At 46.2% G+C, this 18,483-nt stretch overlaps 1 protein-coding gene across 3 annotated transcripts in view; it reads right to left on the bottom strand.

The window, feature by feature from the left end:
- grhl2b (grainyhead-like transcription factor 2b) overlaps nt 1–18,483 on the bottom strand; it is a 133,600-nt gene that overhangs the window by 100,259 nt on the left and 14,858 nt on the right. For 2 of the 3 annotated variants that reach the window (XM_041190603.1, XM_041190604.1), the window contains exons 2-3: nt 8,604–8,790; nt 8,436–8,503 (exon numbers count right to left, since the gene is read on the bottom strand). In XM_041190603.1, the coding sequence (XP_041046537.1) occupies nt 8,436–8,503; nt 8,604–8,790 (255 nt within the window). Of the gene's footprint in view, nt 1–8,435; nt 8,504–8,603; nt 8,794–18,483 lie in introns of all 3 variants that reach the window. The other variant, XM_041190602.1, reaches the window with a different exon arrangement.

The raw sequence follows: 18,483 nt of genomic DNA on the forward strand, positions 1-18,483 counted from the left end.
TTCCATGTGCAATAGGCTCAGTTCCAATTCTGGGCCCAAGTGATAATTCTTTTTGCGTGAGCCTCATTATTCTACCAGTAGAGACTTCCAAAGAGGGTTTACCAAGTGCCAATGGGTTCAAAAGCTGAAACTATGGTTGATTTTGCCCATCTAGCACCTGACTAACTGCAAAGCCCTATTGTCGCCCCCAGCTGAGATAAGCTAATTCAGCCCCGCCTGGAATCAAACTTATAACCATCATGGTCTGTCAGGCATTATGTCATACTGGGTGATGCCTTTACCCACCAGGCCACTGCTGGAATTCCTTTAGTTTAGATGCTGTCAGCCAGCTGACTGAATTGTGACACATGAGATGGATACAGTTGATCATGGCAGGAAGCAGGGTGTTCAAGAAAGCTCAAAGTCAAAAGTCTAATATTGACTTATTACAAGTAATCTTGTAAATTGAAACTGAGCCAAGAGGCCTGTGGTAATTCAAAGCACATAGCCAGTCCTGAGGAAAGGTCGTTGGGAAAGTTACTTTTTTCCCTCTCCATAAATGTTGCCTGGCTTATTGAGTGTTTGTTGAGCATTCCGTTTTTGTTTCAATGGTTTATGAAAGGGACAGACTGTCCACTTCTATTGTAAACGCAAAATACTGTGGATGCTAGAAATCTGAAACAAAAACAGAAAATGCTGGAAAAACGCAGTAGGTCTGACAGCATTGTGGAGAGATAGCAAGACAACGGTAAGCACTCTGGAAAGAACAACATGAACAAGTGACAGAAGGCCCTAGTGGGGGTGGAGTGGAGGGAAGGGACAGTGGTGCAGGAAAAAGATCAAAAATAGGATAAAAGGTGGGGATAAAAATGTATTTTTTATTTATTTTCATTCATTGTTTTATCCTTGTCCTGCTATTACCACATTCTGCTTTCTGACCTTAATGCCACCATCAGTACCTCCTTTAGCCAGTACCACTACCATTAACACTCATTTTGTCCTTTTGTTCATGACATCTTTATCAATCTCTCCTTTACCTCCACCAATCATTAGCCTTCTATCCAGCTTCACCTGCTCCATTCCCCCTTAAACAGTATAAACTTTGTCACATTTTTACTTCTCTTCAGCTCTGAAGAAGAGTCATAAGGACTCAAAACGTTAACCCTGTCTTTCTCTCCTCAAATGCTGTTAGACCAACTGAGCTTTTCCAGCATTTTTTTGTTTTTGTCCACTTCTATTGGTTGGACATAAAAATAAACCCCAGGTGCAGTACAGAGAAAAATTCAGGTGGATAGATAGAAATTTGCGTGGGTTCCAGAAGTGTCAAATCTCCCCAATCCCCCATAATGAACATCCTCTGTATGTTACATCTATGTTATGCCTTATGCCCAGGTGCTAAAGCAGAAAATCTCCCTCAATAAGTCAAAAGTTGTTTTCATTACAGGGGCTGGGAACCAATTCTGAAATTCCCTTAAATTGTTCATGAAAATTACAAATCAGGCCTCATTCAGGAGGTAGCTTGAGTGTCAAATGGAATGAATCTTGCTTGCTACAGGAAACAAAATTAAATCAAAAGACACTTTGAAGGAATCACTACCAGTTGAAGTTTGCAATGCATAAAAGGTTGCTGGTACCCTGCATTTGTTTTATATTATTATTTTCTCACGGAGATATCTGCACTGCTTTCCTCCCTTAGCATCTGTGCTAAGCGATTTTCAGTGATTTCAACCTCCGTCTCAACTCATCATGCTCTCTCTCCTCTGAATTCACTGCTCCTTTATCCTCCCTAATTCTCTGCCTTCATGCAAACTCCCCACCTATATTCACCACCACCCCCTTAGCCTTGCTAGCTCGCGTGATCTTGCTAGTCCCGTTGTACCAATCACAAATAAGGCCATCTCCGATCACTTCCTTGCATCTACTCACCTCCACATTCCCCTTTCACACCTCGGCCCTACTTCCTTCTGCACCCACCCCAGAAGAAAAACTTTCCCCCATTTCACTTACAAAATCCCACCTGTCTAGCCTTTAACCCTCCATCTGGCACAAATTTCTGCAACTGCTGATTTGCTCAACCACACTCTTATCTCCATCTTTGATACCCTAGTCCTCAGTGAAAACCATTACTCTCTTGCAGTCTGGCCATTCCCCCTGCTCCTGCCTTCATCTCCCTTAAGTCTAAGGAACGCAGGGCTGAAAGGATCTGAGTGGACCATGTGAAGCATTAACAGGCCCCCATCTCGACTGCTAAAATCATTCACTATTCAGGAATCATCCTGGATAGCAAAGATAACCCTCTGCTTCTTTTCTCTACTGCAAGCCATCTTCTTGAATCCCTCTTTCCTGACCCCTCCGACCTCACCGGCAACAATACGTCCTAGGGTGGGATTTTCAATCCAGGATCGACAACCCAACAGCTGGATCTTTATAGGAGCTGACCCCGTGGCGCGTCTGTGTTGCTGAAGTAATGTTATTTTAATATGTAAACTCTCTAATTGGGCAGGAGGTGAGCTCGGCTCTCAATCAGTGCTGCCTCCCAAAATTCCCATCTTTCCCGGAACTCCATGTTTGAGTCACTCCAATCAGGTTTTTGACCCTGCCACAGTACCTAAACAGCTCTTAACAAAGTCACCAATAACATCCTCTGTGACTGTGACAAGCGCAAACTTTACTTCCTCGTCTTTCTCAACCTGTCTGCAGCCTTTGACACAGTTGACCACAACATCATCCTCCAAAGCCTCTCCAGCTGAGTGGGACTGCTCTCACCCGGTTCAGCTCTTATCTAATTGTAGGCAAAGTATCACTTGCAATGGCTTCTCTTCCCATGCCTGAGCCGTTACCTCTGGTGATCACCAAGGATCTATCTTTGCCCCCCTTTTATTTCTCATCTACCTGTTGCTATTCTTTAGCAACATCATCCTAAAGCAGGTTAGTTTTCACATGAACAGTGCCGGAGAACGTGCCAGGAGTAGCACCAGGCATACCAAAAAGTGAGGTGCCATCCTGGTGAAGCTACAACACATGCATACTAAACAGCAGAAACAGCACGCTATAGACAAAGCTAAGTGCTACAACACCCAGTTCAATCTCAAAACCACCTCTCAACTCCTCTGCTGTTGCTAGGTTATCAGACTACTTACCTGAAATCCAGTGCTAGATGAGCAGAAATTTCCTCCAATTAAATATTGGGAAGACTAAAGCCATTGTTTTCAGCCCTGTTCCAACATCTGTTCCCTAGCTACAGACTTCATCCCTCTCCCTGGCAATAGTCTGAGACTAACCAGTCTCTTCACAATCTTGGTGTCATATTTAAGCCTGAGATGAGCTTCTGACCAAGATCACCTATTTCCACCTCTATTACATCACCCGACTTTGTCCCCATCTCAGCTCACGTGCTGTTGAAACCCCCATTCATGGCTTTGTTACCTCTAAACTTGAATAGTCTAACACACTCCTGGCTGGTTAACCACATTCCACTCCACGTAATCTTGAGGTCATCTCTGCTATCCATGTCATAATTCACACCAATTCACACCCATTCCTCTATCACCCCTGTGGCTTGGGGCCTACATTGGCCTACAGTGGCTCTCAGTCAAACAACATCTGATTTTAAAATTCTCATTCTTATTTTTAAATCCCTCCACGGCTTCACCCGTTGCCATCTTTGTAATCTCCCTAGCCCCACAGCCCTCTAAGATATCTGTGCTCCTCTAATTCTGGACTTTTGAGTATCCCCAATTTTAATTTCTCTACCATTGGTGGTCATGCCTAGGCTCCAAGCTCTAGAATTCCTTCCCAACACCTCTCCACCTCGCTTTCTCTCTTTAAGACACTCCTTAAAACTACTACTTTCGCCAAGCTTTTCATCATCTGACCCAATATCTCCTTATGTTGCTCAGAGTCATACTTTGTTTTACACTGCTCCTGAGAAGTGCCTTGGGATGTTTCATTACACTCCAGGCTCGATACAAATGTTGTTGTTGTTCTTACTCGTTCATGGGGTCGGGATGTCTTCTGCAAGACCAGCATTTATTGCCCATCCCTAATTGCCCTGGAGAGGATGTTGTTGAGCTGCCCTCTTGAACACTTGTTGTGTAGATAGATCCCAGTGCTGATAGGGAGGGAGTTCCATGCTTTTGACTCAATGACAGTGAAGGGATGGTAATATAATTCCAAGTCAGGATGGCGTGTTACTTGGAGGGGAACTTGGAGATGATGTTCCCATGTGTCTACCATCTTGTGCTTCAACATGGTAGCAGTCACAGGTTTGGAAGGCACTATTGAAGGAGCCCTGGTGAGTACTGCAATGCATCTTGTAGATGGTACACACTGCTGCCACTGTGTGTTGGTGGTGAAGGGAGTGAATGCTTAAAGTGATAGATGATGTTACTTCCCGCTTATCTGCCCAAGCCTAAATGTTGTCCAGGTCTTTCTACATGTGGATACCATCTGCTTCACCATCTGAACAGTTGAGAATGGTGGTGAGCACTGTGCAATCATCAGCAAACATCCCCGCTTCTGATCTTGTAATGGAGCAAAGGTCATTGATGGAAGCATCTGAACACAGCTGCAAAACCTGAGCCTCATCTTTTACAAAAACAGAATTACCTGGAAAAACTCAGCAGGTCTGGCAGCATCGGCGGAGAAGAGTTATCTTTTACACTGATGTGCTGGGCTCCACCATTATTGAGGATGGGGATGTTTGTGGAGCTTCCTGCTCCAATTAGTTGTTTAATTTTCCACCTTGATTTACAACTGGATGTGGTAGGACTACAGAGCTTTGATTCGATCCCTTGGTTATGGGTTACTTAGCTTTGCCTATAGCATAACAAAAACAGAATTACCTGGAAAAACTCAGCAGGTCTGGCAGCATCGGCGGAGAAGAAAAGAGTTGACGTTTCGAGTCCTCATGACCCTTCGACAGAACTTGAGTGGGCTCTTTCCTGGACTCGAACTCAAGTTCTGTCGAAGGGTCATGAGGACTCGAAACGTCAACTCTTTTCTTCTCCGCCGATGCTGCCAGACCTGCTGAGTTTTTCCAGGTAATTCTGTTTTTGTTTTGGATTTCCAGCATCCGCAGTTTTTTTGTTTTTGCCTATAGCATGTTGCTTCTGCGGTTCAGCATGTGTGTAGTCTTGTGTTGTAGCTTCACCAGGTTGGCGCCTCATTTTAGGTATGCCTGGTGCAACTCTTGGCATGTTCACCTGCACTTCTCATTGAACCAGGTTGACCGCCTAACTTGAAGGTGATTGTACTGTGAGGGGTACGCCATGCAATGAGGTTATGGATTATGGTGGAATAAGGTTCCGCTGTTGCTGATGGCCCACAATGTCTTTTAACTGCCAAATCTGTTCTGAATCTATCCCATTTAGCATGGCAGTCAACATGATGAATTGTGTCCTCGGCTTGAATATGGGTCTTCATCTCCAGAAGGACTGTGTGGTGGTCACTCCTACTTATACTGTCACGGACAGATGCATCTGCCACAGGTAGACTGGTCAGAATGAAGTCAAGTAGGTTTTCCCCACCACCTCTTGCAGGCTCAGTCCAGCAGATATGTCCTTCAGGACTCGGTTTGGTACAACTGAGTGGCTTGCTAGGTTATTTCAGAGAACAACATTGCTTTGGATCTGGAATCACTTATAGGCCAGGGTGGATAGGGGCAGCAGATTACATTCCCTAAAGGACATTAGTGAACTAGCAGAGTTCGACAATTCAGTAATTTCATGGTCAGCAATACTGAGACTAGCTTTTCAATCCAGGTTTCTTTTTTAATCAATTAAATTTAAATTTTTCCAATTGCCACAGTAGGATTCAAACTCATATCCACTGAGCATTAGCCCAGGTCTCTAGATTACTAGTCCAGTTACACAGCAACTGCAGGGTGGAATAAAAACATCTCTGGCAATGATGGAACAGTGGTTCATCTGTAGCAGTACATATGTCCAGTGTCTGAGAAATTGCATTGGATACTCCTAAGTGCCTTAATTTCCCTTGACATCAGTGAGATTCACACAGGTCAGCAATGAGGTTTTCCAGCCTGTCTATCATCAGAAAAAATGACGCTCAGTGACTTGGAATGCTCCTGGAATGAGTATATTTAGTTTGCCACCAGTTTGGCTTCAGGAAAATTACATTGCTATAATATAAACCAGAGTCTAGATCTGAGACTAGAAATTCTGCTTTCCCATTAATTTGATAGGAATTCCCTCAAGCACACAATATAGGTAATTTTATTCAGAAATCTCCAATTTCCAAACTTCAGTAGACCCTTGCTGGCTCCAAGTCTCATTACACATTTATTGGGTAGAAGATATGATTTCTTGGGTCCCAAACATCAACTTCCAATTTTAAACACTGAATTAAATGAAACAACATTGTTAAAATGTTCTAATACAAACCAAACTGTTCCTCACTGAATCTTAGTTTAATTCATACCTTGATGATAAGAGTTCTGCGTGAAGTGTGAACGGCCCTATTAAACTCAGTACTTTGCATTAATGCTGATCTTTTATTCGACTGAAGCCATTAACATCCTCAAAGACATTTACACATTTTTGAGTGTAGGCAGGACATTAAAGTAATTTGAATAACAAATGGCAATTTTGTAGATAATGTTGGAATGAGGTAATCTTTCTCTGTTGATATCCTGTCACCTGATGGATGGGGGCCATCGGGATCGTTAACCTGTCTTTTCACTTCACATAGCTCACAGATCTGCTGTATATTTCCCACATTCTTTCGCTTTCATTTTACTTGGAACCTAGCCGGGCAAATGGAATGATTCAAATACATCAGCAGCTCTTCTGACATTTAATGAGTAGATGCACCAGGTGATTTGGAAGGTGTTGAGTTACATAAACCGATAAATTCTTAGATTTGATTACTAGCCTATTTAGCCAGCTGATGCCAGTTGGAAGGAGGGAATGGTGGTGGAAGGGCAACAACTGGCCTTGTCTTATCAAGATAAAATTAAATAATTTCATATTGCATTATCCAATGATCTTGCACTGGAATGTATATGTGAGTGGATGATAGGTGATGACAGAATCAAGAGGGAAACAGATTTAACGTTATAGGATGATGACGATCTTTCATCAGAACCAGCATATCCAGTATTTCCTGTTTTTATTTCAGATTTTCAGCATCTGCAGTATTTCGCTTTTGTATTGACAACAAGATCACATTATGCTCTGATGACCCTACAGTTGACTGATAGTCGACTGACAATCACTGCACAGGCTCACAAAAGAGAGGGTCCACTTGGCCAAGGTATTGAGCTGATGGTGCTCATGGAAATGGATATCAGCATGAATTATTTGCCTAAAAGGAATCTTGGTGGGGTGGGGGTTGCGGAATGAGCTTCCTCGGGTGATAGGGCACTGAGTTTACCCAATGAGCAGACAGAAATCCTTTTATATTACTGACCCCGCAACACAAACTGTCCAAGCTTATCACAGCAGCCACCTGGAACAGAAAAAAGGCACTCAACGTTTGGGCTCAAGTCACGATAACCGTTACAGGCCAAAGATGGACTGTGAACTCTCATCGCTGGCCTGTATGGGCCTTCCATGACATCAAGCCTATAATACATTTTGTATACTAGCTAGCTATCTTGGCATTCAATAAACTTTTCCCATCTTGGTGTCATACTGTATTTGTATTTAAATTTGATTAGTCTGTGTTTGCATTTTCTCCTGACAGTTTGTGGGTTTTAATAAGTTAGCTTCAGCAGTAGCCAGAGTTGTACAGATCACTGAACAGCTGGTACTGGTAGGAGAGGAGGTTTCCCCTGACATGGGAGAGAGCAATCAATTCCGTTGGCAAACATGGGGTGGTGTGTGTTCATTTTGGAGAGAATCTCACCTTCTGTGAAGGGAAGAAACTTCAACTACTGAGTGTGGAGTGGCGCCTTGCCGTGAAAGCAAGAGCATGCACTCCGCCCTGTTCACTGTTCTCAGTCCTGTTTGAGAGAAAAAGTCTGATTCACCATAAAAGATGATACACAGTCCAATGCTTGTAGCAGGCTAACTGCATTAACACCAATGCACACACTATAAGCTTGAGGACAGCACCTTATTTTGTTGCGAGCTCGGGGCACTGGACTACACTTTCCTCCCTCCCCATTCATACAACTATGTTGTTATGATCTGCATTTAGCCTCATTAGCTAGGCCAGGGCATATGACAAGCCTGGGGGCATACCCTAAATGTGGATCATGAGAAATTTTTCTTGTGCCGGTCCATGTAACCTTACTGAATAGTGGAGGATTGCATTGAGGCTTGGAGAAGCAATATATTCACAGAGATTGTCTACGTGGCAATTCAGCCTTTCCAAACAGCACCAGGCACCTGGGGTCTGGGCCAGGAATTCATTAATACAATCATTCTATTCCTGCCTACCGCCACCCCATTCAATCACCATTCCCCAGGAGATTGTGAAAATAATAAATGTACCTTTTGTCTTGATCATCCTGTGCATCAGCTACTTTACCAATTGGCATGAGTCTCTTGTCCCTAGGGACCTAACAACAGAACAAAATCCAAGTAAGAATATGACAGCAATGCAGCTCCAGGGGGAAGACTGTGCAGAAACCAGTAACTGGTATTTATAAGTAGACAGACCTTGTAGTAATCGTAGAGCAATCCTAAGGCAGCAGCACTATCTTCATCACCATTGATGCTCATCATGGCTTTTGTGGCAGCTGTCAATGGGTTTTCAAGGTATGACTTCCAGGCCTCATCTTCACTTGTATAGGCACGTCTGGGATGGAGGTTTGTGTCATTCTGTAATACTACCACCAAGCGCTTGCTGCTGGCAAAAGAAGAGAATAAATTCAATTACTGTCGAAGGCATATTTGAACAGGTTTTGCAATGCGTATGATGGTGTGGTGTAATGCTTGTACTAATAGGTTGTGTTAACAGCAACCCAGAGATCATGATTTCAAATTGTACCTTAAAAAGGTGTGAAGCTGACTTCAATATATTTGACAATTTGAGGGTTGGCACCAGAGAAGACAAAAATCACTATGAAAGCTGCCGGATTGTCTTCAAACCTATCACTGCTGGTCAATCTGGCCCCTGCAAGGCTCTCAATCACCTAGCAAACCACTCAATTGCAAAACCAACTGTATCACCTTCTCAGGGTACCTAGAGACTGACAATAAATGTGGCCTTATCACCACATTTGCATCCTGTGGACAAATGTTTTAAAAATAGTGTGGTAGAAATTTATATTGGACACTAACAGTAACTTCACTCAGCTGAGCAGGTGTAAGCAGGAGGAAGGACCTCTCACCCAATGCTAGGGATTATCAATTACTTATAGGTTTACTTGCTGCTTGATTTCTTCTGGCTATTACTAAAATTCTACAAGTGTTTGGTGCTTTTCATATTTGGTACAAGTTGCAAATATCCACAGGGAGAAGTGCAGCAAGTGATGAAGGAATCTTTCTTGGCCTTATGGGTTCAACGCAAACCAACTGCCAGACACACGTGCACTGGTGGGCCATCCCTTAGAAGAGGGCATCACTGAGAGAATGAGCAAAGGCCACATAGAGCAGGACAAGTTGCCAGATGAGGGAGGAAGAGAAGGGGGAGCAAGAGGAAAAAGAGGAATAGGTAGAATAGGAAAAAGAGGCAGAGTCAACCTAGACAGTGCCTTTCTGCTGGGCAGTATGTGAAGAACTACTTCAAGTGAGATACCACTAATTGTTACCCTAATACCCCACTCCCCAAAATTCCCACTCTTTAGTTTCCCTTTGTTTCTGAACGTCAATGTCATCTTGGTCACAGAGTAAAAATAAAAACCAACACATAATAAACATTCCAAGCCAAATTTATAAATGAAATCATGCCACACTGCATACAAATGTAAACTAATCACCCTTATGCATTTCCTTGGCTTCTGTCCCGTATGTTCTGCTCTTAAGCTCTGCTACTCCAGTGGCTGCAGAATGGTTGGCGGAAAGCTGCTGACTTTCATTGGAGAAGACTGCAGACAGCCTTTGCAGATGTCCTTTAGCAGTTCTAGGCCTAGAAAGCCCAGATTTGGACTGCACCATCACGGTATGGGCAGCAGCAGTCCAGGCTGGCAAGCTATAGCAAGGGCACTGGAAGAGTAGCAGGAGTGGGATCACGATGTCATCATTGTGAGAGAGGTTGTAGTCCCTGTAGCTACAGTCACTCCCCTGGAGTAGTGCCTCAGCAACCCTAGCGATCTGCTGAAGGCAGCTTGCTGGACTGTTTGATACTCTACAACCCTCTTTTGAGCACTAGTATCCACAAAAATGGCAGTAGCAGCTTGAAACAGCAGGGCAATAAACTGAGCTGCCATGAGAGCAGTCAAAGCTGGGATGGTAGCAAGCTGACCCTGCACAATTTTATTCTAAGCTTCCACTGCAGCACCCAGGTTTTGGGTGACTTCTGCTTGCATTGCAATGAAAGCTGAGGCAGCAGCTGTCAGGCACTGCATCATGATTGGGTCTACAAGTGTGCTAATGGAGTTTTCCACCACTTCCATGCTAGAAATGATGAGCACCAAGCTCTATGCAAAGCCCTAAGTCAAGTTGGTGCTGAAGTCCTCTAAGCTCCTTGACATTGCACACAGGCTTTCCAATGCACCAAACAGTTCACTCTGCAAACCTTCTGTCACCTGGCCCATCTGTGTCCTCCGCAACGCAATCCATCAGCTGAATTATACACTCCCCTACCAGTGGGCATGTAAGATCCAGTGAGTGATCTGCCCCCGCTGCAATTTTACCAGCAGCAGCATTGGCATTAGGCAGCCACCCTAACAGTGGGCCAATTTAGGCCCTTATGTGGACAATCAGTGTTAACTTAAGGGCTTCATCCCACCAATGCCAGGATTTAACCCATGGCGGGAATCTTACACCAAGCACCCAGCCAGGCAAGTTTCTGGAGCTTGGTGCCTCCTTAATGGGCTCCTTGGGCCCACCGGAGGGCAGCCCCTCCCCAGGGTGTTACCCCTCCCCGCCAGGTTCATCTCCCCCATGGCCTCAAAAATCCCGCCCCCGCCCCCCCATACACTAGAGCGGTTGGTGAGTGTAAGAGCCTAGCACATATAGGATTAATGTGGGATTGAGTACAGTAGCACTCACACAGTGATGTAAAATAGCACATGACCTGCACCCAGGGTCAGCTGAATGTTGGACAGAGCCCTGTGTACCAGCAAGCATGGAGACAGCTCTTAGCTTGTACCTTTACTGTATATTTGTAAGTAGTTCTAAGAGTCAATAAAGACTTACAATTAACTATGTATGACAACAAAGACTTCTTCAGAATGACCAAATTGTAACCAACAAGCTACAAGTATGCCCTCAGGGCAATCCCCCACATACTCAAAGTCACGATCCAGGGCAGCTTACTTCCTCAAGTCCCGTGTGCAGTACCTGCAGCTGTCACTTCTTCTGGTGGTGCTGCCAGTAGTGGACAGCTGCCAGCCTTTGATTGGCCAGCAGCTCTAAGATGGGACTTTCTGTCCCTGAAAGGGCACAAGTCTCATCTCCAGTCTATTAATGGTCATTATTAAATGGCTGCAGAATAGCCACACCTCCCCTGGGCGAGCAGCTCTGGCTTTTTAGTCAGGGACCTCGGTAAACTTCAGCCCCATGTGTGAACTTCCCTTGCCCTCCAGTGTACTGGCAGCTATGCTATTCTCGCTCTGTGCCTGGCTGCAGGTCACTCCTGCATCTCACCATGTACATGTCCTGCCGCTAAGGTATCATCCAAATTACAGTGCCAGAATCTGAACCGTGAGATTGTGTATCTACATCAGCACTATCCTCTTGTTATTCCTCCACTGTTTAACCAGATTTCACACCTTGGGTACCTGAAAGGAGAAAGATGCCAGGGTAGGGTTGTGGTGAGGGGACTGAGGGGAAGCAAGAGGTGTGTGCTAACAGGATCTGCAGCTTGTAAATCAGAAGATAGTATGGGATGGTGGAAAAACAGAATGTGAGAAGGGGCATTAGATATGAGGACACTGTCCTCTTCAATTGTCAACTCTACTGCTGGCAATGGGCTCAGCGACTGCCATTCCAATAATGGCCAGCACCCTCACCGCAAGTTGTGTGCTATCTTCTTCTTCAGGAGAGAGGAAAAAGTGTCAGTGGGCGTCATGAAATCTGTTTGCGTAATCTGGCTGGCATGGATGCATAGCTGGCAATATGTGCAAGCTGTGAGATGTGGTTGTGAAGCCTGCAGCAGTGCTAAACGTGTGAGGGTTCAGTGCAGCATATGTTGGTATGAGCCCTGACTGTTAGAGATTGTTGGTAGGTGAGTGACAGGCTGACCAATCGCCTGGTTTGGTTCGTCAGCAGCATCCACACCTCCGCCACCACACCCCACCCCCCCTCCCCACCCCACCACCACCAACACTCCCACCCCACCCCACCACCAACACTCCCACCGCCCCACCACCACCACCAACACTCCCACCCCACCCCATCACCACCACCAACACTCCCACCACACCCCACCACCACCACCAACACTCCCACCACCACCACCAACACTCCCACCACCACCACCAACACTCCCACCACCCCACCATCACACCACCAACACTCCCACCACCCCAAACACTCCCACCCCACCACCACCACCACCAACACACCCCACCACCAACACTCCCACCACCCCACCACCACCACCAACACTCCCACCACCACCACCAACACTCCCACCCCACCCACCCCACCCCACCACCACCAACACTCCCACCACCCCACCATCAACACTCCCACCACCCCACCATCAACACTCCCACCACCCCACCACCAACACTCCCACCACCCCACCACCAACACTCCCACCACCCCACCACCAACACTCCCACCACCCCACCACCAACACTCCCACCACCCCACCACCAACACTCCCACCACCCCACCACCAACACTCCCACCACCACCAACACTCCCACCACCACCAACACTCCCACCACCACCAACACTCCCACCCCACCACCACCACCACCAACACTCCCACCCCACCACCACCACCAACATTCCCACCACCCCACCACCAACACCAACACTCCCACCACCCCCACCAACACTCCCACCACCCCACCCCACCACCAACACTCCCACCACCCCACCCCACCACCAACACTCCCACCACCCCACCCCACCACCAACACTCCCACCACCCCACCCCACCACCAACACTCCCACCACCCCACCCCACCACCAACACTCCCACCGCCCCACCCCACCACCAACACTCCCACCGCCCCACCACCATCAACACTCCCACCGCCCCACCACCATCAACACTCCCACCGCCCCACCATCAACACTCCCACCGCCCCACCAACACCAACACTCCCACCACCCCCACCAACACTCCCACCACCCCCACCAACATTCCCACCACCCCCACCAACACTCCCACCACCCCCACCAACACTCCCACCACCCCCACCAACACTCCCACCACCCCCACCAACACTCCCACCACCCCCACCACCACTCCCACCACCCCACCCCACCACCACCAACACTCCCACCACCCCACCCCACCACCACCAACACTCCCACCACCCCACCCCACCACCACCACCAACACTCCCACCGCCCCACCACCAACATTCCCACCACCCCACCACCAACACTCCCACCACCCCACCACCAACACTCCCACCACCCCACCACCAACACTCCCACCACCCCACCACCAACACTCCCATCACCCCACCACCAACACTCCCATCACCCCACCACCAACACTCCCATCACCCCACCACCAACACTCCCATCACCCCACCACCAACACTCCCACCACCCCACCACCAACACTCCCACCACCCCACCACCAACACTCCCACCACCCCACCACCAACACTCCCACCACCAACACTCCCACCACCAACACTCCCACCACCAACACTCCCACCACCCCACCACCAACACTCCCACCACCCCACCACCAACACTCCCACCACCCCACCACCAACACTCCCACCACCCCACCACCAACACTCCCACCACCACCCCACCAACACTCCCACCACCACCACCAACAACCCTCCCACCACCCCACCACCACCACCAACAACCCCCCCACCACCACCAACAACACTCCCACCACCACCAACAACACTCCCACCACCACCAACAACACTCCCACCACCACCAACAACACTCCCACCACCACCAACAACACTCCCACCACCACCAACAACACTCCCACCACCACCAACAACACTCCCACCACCACCAACAACACTCCCACCACCACCAACAACACTCCCACCACCACCAACAACACTCCCACCACCACCAACAACACTCCCACCACCACCAACAACACTCCCACCACCACCAACAACACTCCCACCACCACCAACAACACTCCCACCACCCCAACACCACCACCAACACTCCCACCACCCCAACACCACCACCAACACTCCCACCGCCCCACCCAACTCTCATATTCCCAACCCACCCTCACCGGCTCATCAGACCCCCTCACGCCCCCACCCAGTCATACAGCCGCCCCATACCAAAGAGTCCCTTAATTCTTCCCCTGAGAGTTGGTCACCCTGGCAAGTGATGGGTGTGGTAAATTGAGGAGTGTGTGAGGCTATTGGTGCAGTTGGTAAGGTACAGGAATTGAAGATGCATTTACAGAGATTGATCATTAGTGTGAGATCATTGATCTTCTTGCAGAATCGCTTGCAGGTCCTCGGGGCTAGACTTCTGACAACTAACTGTCTGCTCACTCTGCCTTTTGAGCATATGTTGGAGGGCCTCCTGCTCTTTTGCGTTTATAGGACATCTCCCTACTTTTCACCTCTTCCAACAAACCCACCAGCGTAGAATCCAACAACCTTGGAAATCGCCACATTGTGTCATTCTTCACTGTATCCCAGGTCAGATTCACTTTGACTGCCTGTTCTAGCAAGAGGGCAGAGGTGTAGGCTAGCTTAGAGCAGTGTTAAGAAGTTATGATTTTGAGCCCCTTGCTGATGCATGCAGTGAATGAACAGCACAATTAGCATACAACAATCAGTTTATGAGCAGGCAGTACAAAATTGACATGCTGCCTGCCTGTCAATCAACAGGTACAGATTAATCGCACACCACAATCCCCATGCGCATTGTTGGGGTTATCCAATTTGGCCCGTTTACAGAAAGTGTAGTATGCATGGACACGAAACCCTGAGCCCCGTTCACATGTTTCACTCAAAAGATAGTTTGGTTCATTTCATTGCATTTATTCAGCACACTTCCCACTTCCCCACCCCCATTTTGTAGCATGTATTTGATAGGGAGGGAGGATAGCTGACCTGCAGCTAGGTGTTTGCCAACGTATCTCAGCTAAGTTGGTAGGAGAACCGCTGGAGGTGACTCGCTTCAGAGGGTATGAGGGGAAATCCTTGTGGGAATCATCAAAACCACAAACCCAGATGGAATCATACGCCAGCAATGTGTTTAGAGAAGGGGGTGAAGAAAACAGGGGCGTTTAAAAAAAAAGGACATTGTCACAAACGGCAAACTTTGAACTTTGCAAACAGTTCATTAGATTGCAATAATTTGAAAATCACAGAATTATTCCAGACATGAGATTTAGAAGTGCCAGCAGTGATTCAGTTAGCAACATTCTCGTCTGAGTCACGAGGTTCCAGGTTCACGTCCTACTCCAGGCCATCAGCACAAAAATCAAGGCTGACACTCCAGTGCAGCACTGTTGGAGATGCATTCTTTCAGATGAGACGTTAAACTGAGGCCCTGTCCACTTATTCGGGTGGATGTAAAAGATGCAATGAAAGGTTTTCAAAAGGAGAGCAGGAGAATTATCCACGGTGTCCTCAAATAACATTACAAAAAACAGATTATCTGCTGATTATCACATTGCTGCTTGTGGGAGTTTGCAGTGCGCAAATTGGCAGCCGCTTTTCCTACATTACAACAGTGGCTACATTTCAAAAGTACTTCATTGGTTGTAATGCGTTTTGAGATGTCCTGTGGCCATGAATGATACTATATAAATGCAAGTCTTTCTTTTCTTTTTAAAAATGTAACTCTGGAGTTGCCTTGCCAGAGGAATAGACCTGTTCAGTCGACCTTACTCTTGATTTTTACTGGAACTTTGATAGAAAACTAATTATGAACAGAGCTAAACAATAAACACAGAAATAATAAATCTACCATGGCTGTGTAGGGCTATTTTTGAATAATTTCCTCCCAGTTAAAAGCCATACTGAAAATTTGGCTCTTCATGACAGTCAACCTTTTGTTTTCGAAATTGGTAAACTTAATTGGACTGCAATGACCTGTAGCGCAAGATAATACCAAGGGTAAAAAAAAACATAGGAGAGGCAGTATTGACTTTATGGAGTCAAGATTAGAAAACTGAATAAGGCAATGTGGTCAGACAGAATCAGTGAAGTACAGTGCAACAGTTCTTGATTTCAAAACTTTGAGACTCCGTGAAACATGAAGAATGCATCAAGTGTTTATCTGGAGCTTAGGGGTGAAAGAGAAAAACTTACAGAAGTAATAGCATAGACAGCTCAGAGGGAGGAGTGGGAGACTAAGAGAGAAGGAAAGGGAAGAAGAATTGAGAGTCACACAAGTAAGTCTGGGGTTAGGGAAGAGAAAGAGAGGGAGGGGGAGAGAGAGGCACAACAGAGTAGGGGTTATAATCTACATATCAACAAAAGTCAATACTTTCAGCTTTCCTTGCGAGATATCAAAGAGCTAGCTCTTGAATGACGACCTATCATGATCGTGCGATTAAAGCTGCCGTTGCCTTTGTTGAAAGATGATTTCAAAAAACTTAAATTAAATATAAAGCACCAGAATCAACACTGATTTCCTAATGGCCTACATAAAAAATGGTTGAAGTGGAAAGGAATATTTATGAGTGAAAATAGTCACATTGGATTCTTGGCCCATTTGAAGGAAATCATTATTAGAATTTTCAGTGTTACCGTCTCACACTTCACAAAGAACCTACCATCGCTCCCTTTATGAAAGCCAGCTAGTAAAGCTAACCTTTAAAAGTAAAAAGACCTCCTCCCTCCGTTAAAGTTCCATTATGGTTCCAGGCAGTCATTCCGCCACCCAGAATCTCATCTAACTAGTAAATATTCATGTGCAAATCTAGACAGCAAACATCATCAGACTTGATCATGGGGTGAGCATCACTAAATCTGCTCACCTGACAACCACATATGCACAATCCCCAGCTGGGGGTCACTGAATAGTGATCTTATAACAAGAATTCTCGCTATTTGTTCTAAACCCTTCCTAAGAGCGTGGAAGTCAGTTTGTAGCAGTCAGACAACAACCATGAGTCATGTCAGATACATCAACATAGATTGAATATGGAAGCTGGGACATCCTGGTCCAGCTGAACAAACAATTCCATTTTACAGGCGCAAGAACATACAGTTAATACAACATAGGTACCACTGCACCAAGGCCTCCTGCTCTTCCCTTACCAGGCGCTCAGGTAAGGTACTCAGCAATGGTAAAGCAGTTATTCTGCAGCTCTGCAAATCTTTATAAGGAAAATAATATTAACCACCCGCACACACATGTCCATGCTGCTAGCATTTGCCCAGTTTAACACTTTTTTAAAGTAGTTTTCCCTTCCAACAGATGTGAAGAGGTACAAGATACTGTAAAGCCATTACATACTAGGGAACGTGGGGTCTTGAGGTAGCTATGTTTTTGACATTCCCTTTCACCTCCGCACTTAATAGTGACCACAAGACAGACAGCCGATCTGGTACCCATCACTGCAAAGAGCCAGAAACAGAAAAGGCTGGAAAAGCTCAGCAAATCTGTCAGCATCTGTGCAGAGAGAAACAGAGTTCACATTTCAGGTCTTTGACATTTCATCAGAACTCTTTCTCTCTCCACAGGTGCTGCCAGGTCTGCTGAGTATTTCCAGCACTTTCTGCTTTTATTTCAGATTTCCAGCATCCACAGTATTTTGCTTTTGAATAAAAAGAGCTCCTTTCAAGTCTCTAAAAAATGGCCCTATTTACAGTGTCTAATGGGTGCTAAGTTGTGTGGTTATACAGTTCCTTTTGCTACTGAAAAGTGCCCTATTAAACGGGTTGCTTTTAGATGTTGAACAGCTCGCTCCTTTTTACAGGACGCAGACCATTATACCCAGCCAGGTTGAAATTAGGAACCTGCTGCAAAATGTTAGGGGGGAGGTGGTTAAGGGGACAGGAGGGGAGTGGTGAGAAACGCTAGACATTGAAAAGATTTATGATCCCATAATACTGTGGACCAAGTATTTAGTCCACAGAAGTACCTTACTATCTCCAGTTAAGGCTATCTGAGACAAAAAAAATTTAATATGCTTTGTTTCATTCAGTTAAAACTGGTGGATCCATGGCTCAAAACAATGGGTGTAACAACAATTAATATCATATTTAACACAGAAATGTACAGACACAGAGAGATAGGGGGAAAAAAATGAGAGAAAAGAGATAATGTAAATAAGTGATAA

This window comes from Carcharodon carcharias, chromosome 6 (assembly GCF_017639515.1).
Source record: "Carcharodon carcharias isolate sCarCar2 chromosome 6, sCarCar2.pri, whole genome shotgun sequence".
Taxonomy (NCBI): domain Eukaryota; kingdom Metazoa; phylum Chordata; class Chondrichthyes; order Lamniformes; family Lamnidae; genus Carcharodon; species Carcharodon carcharias.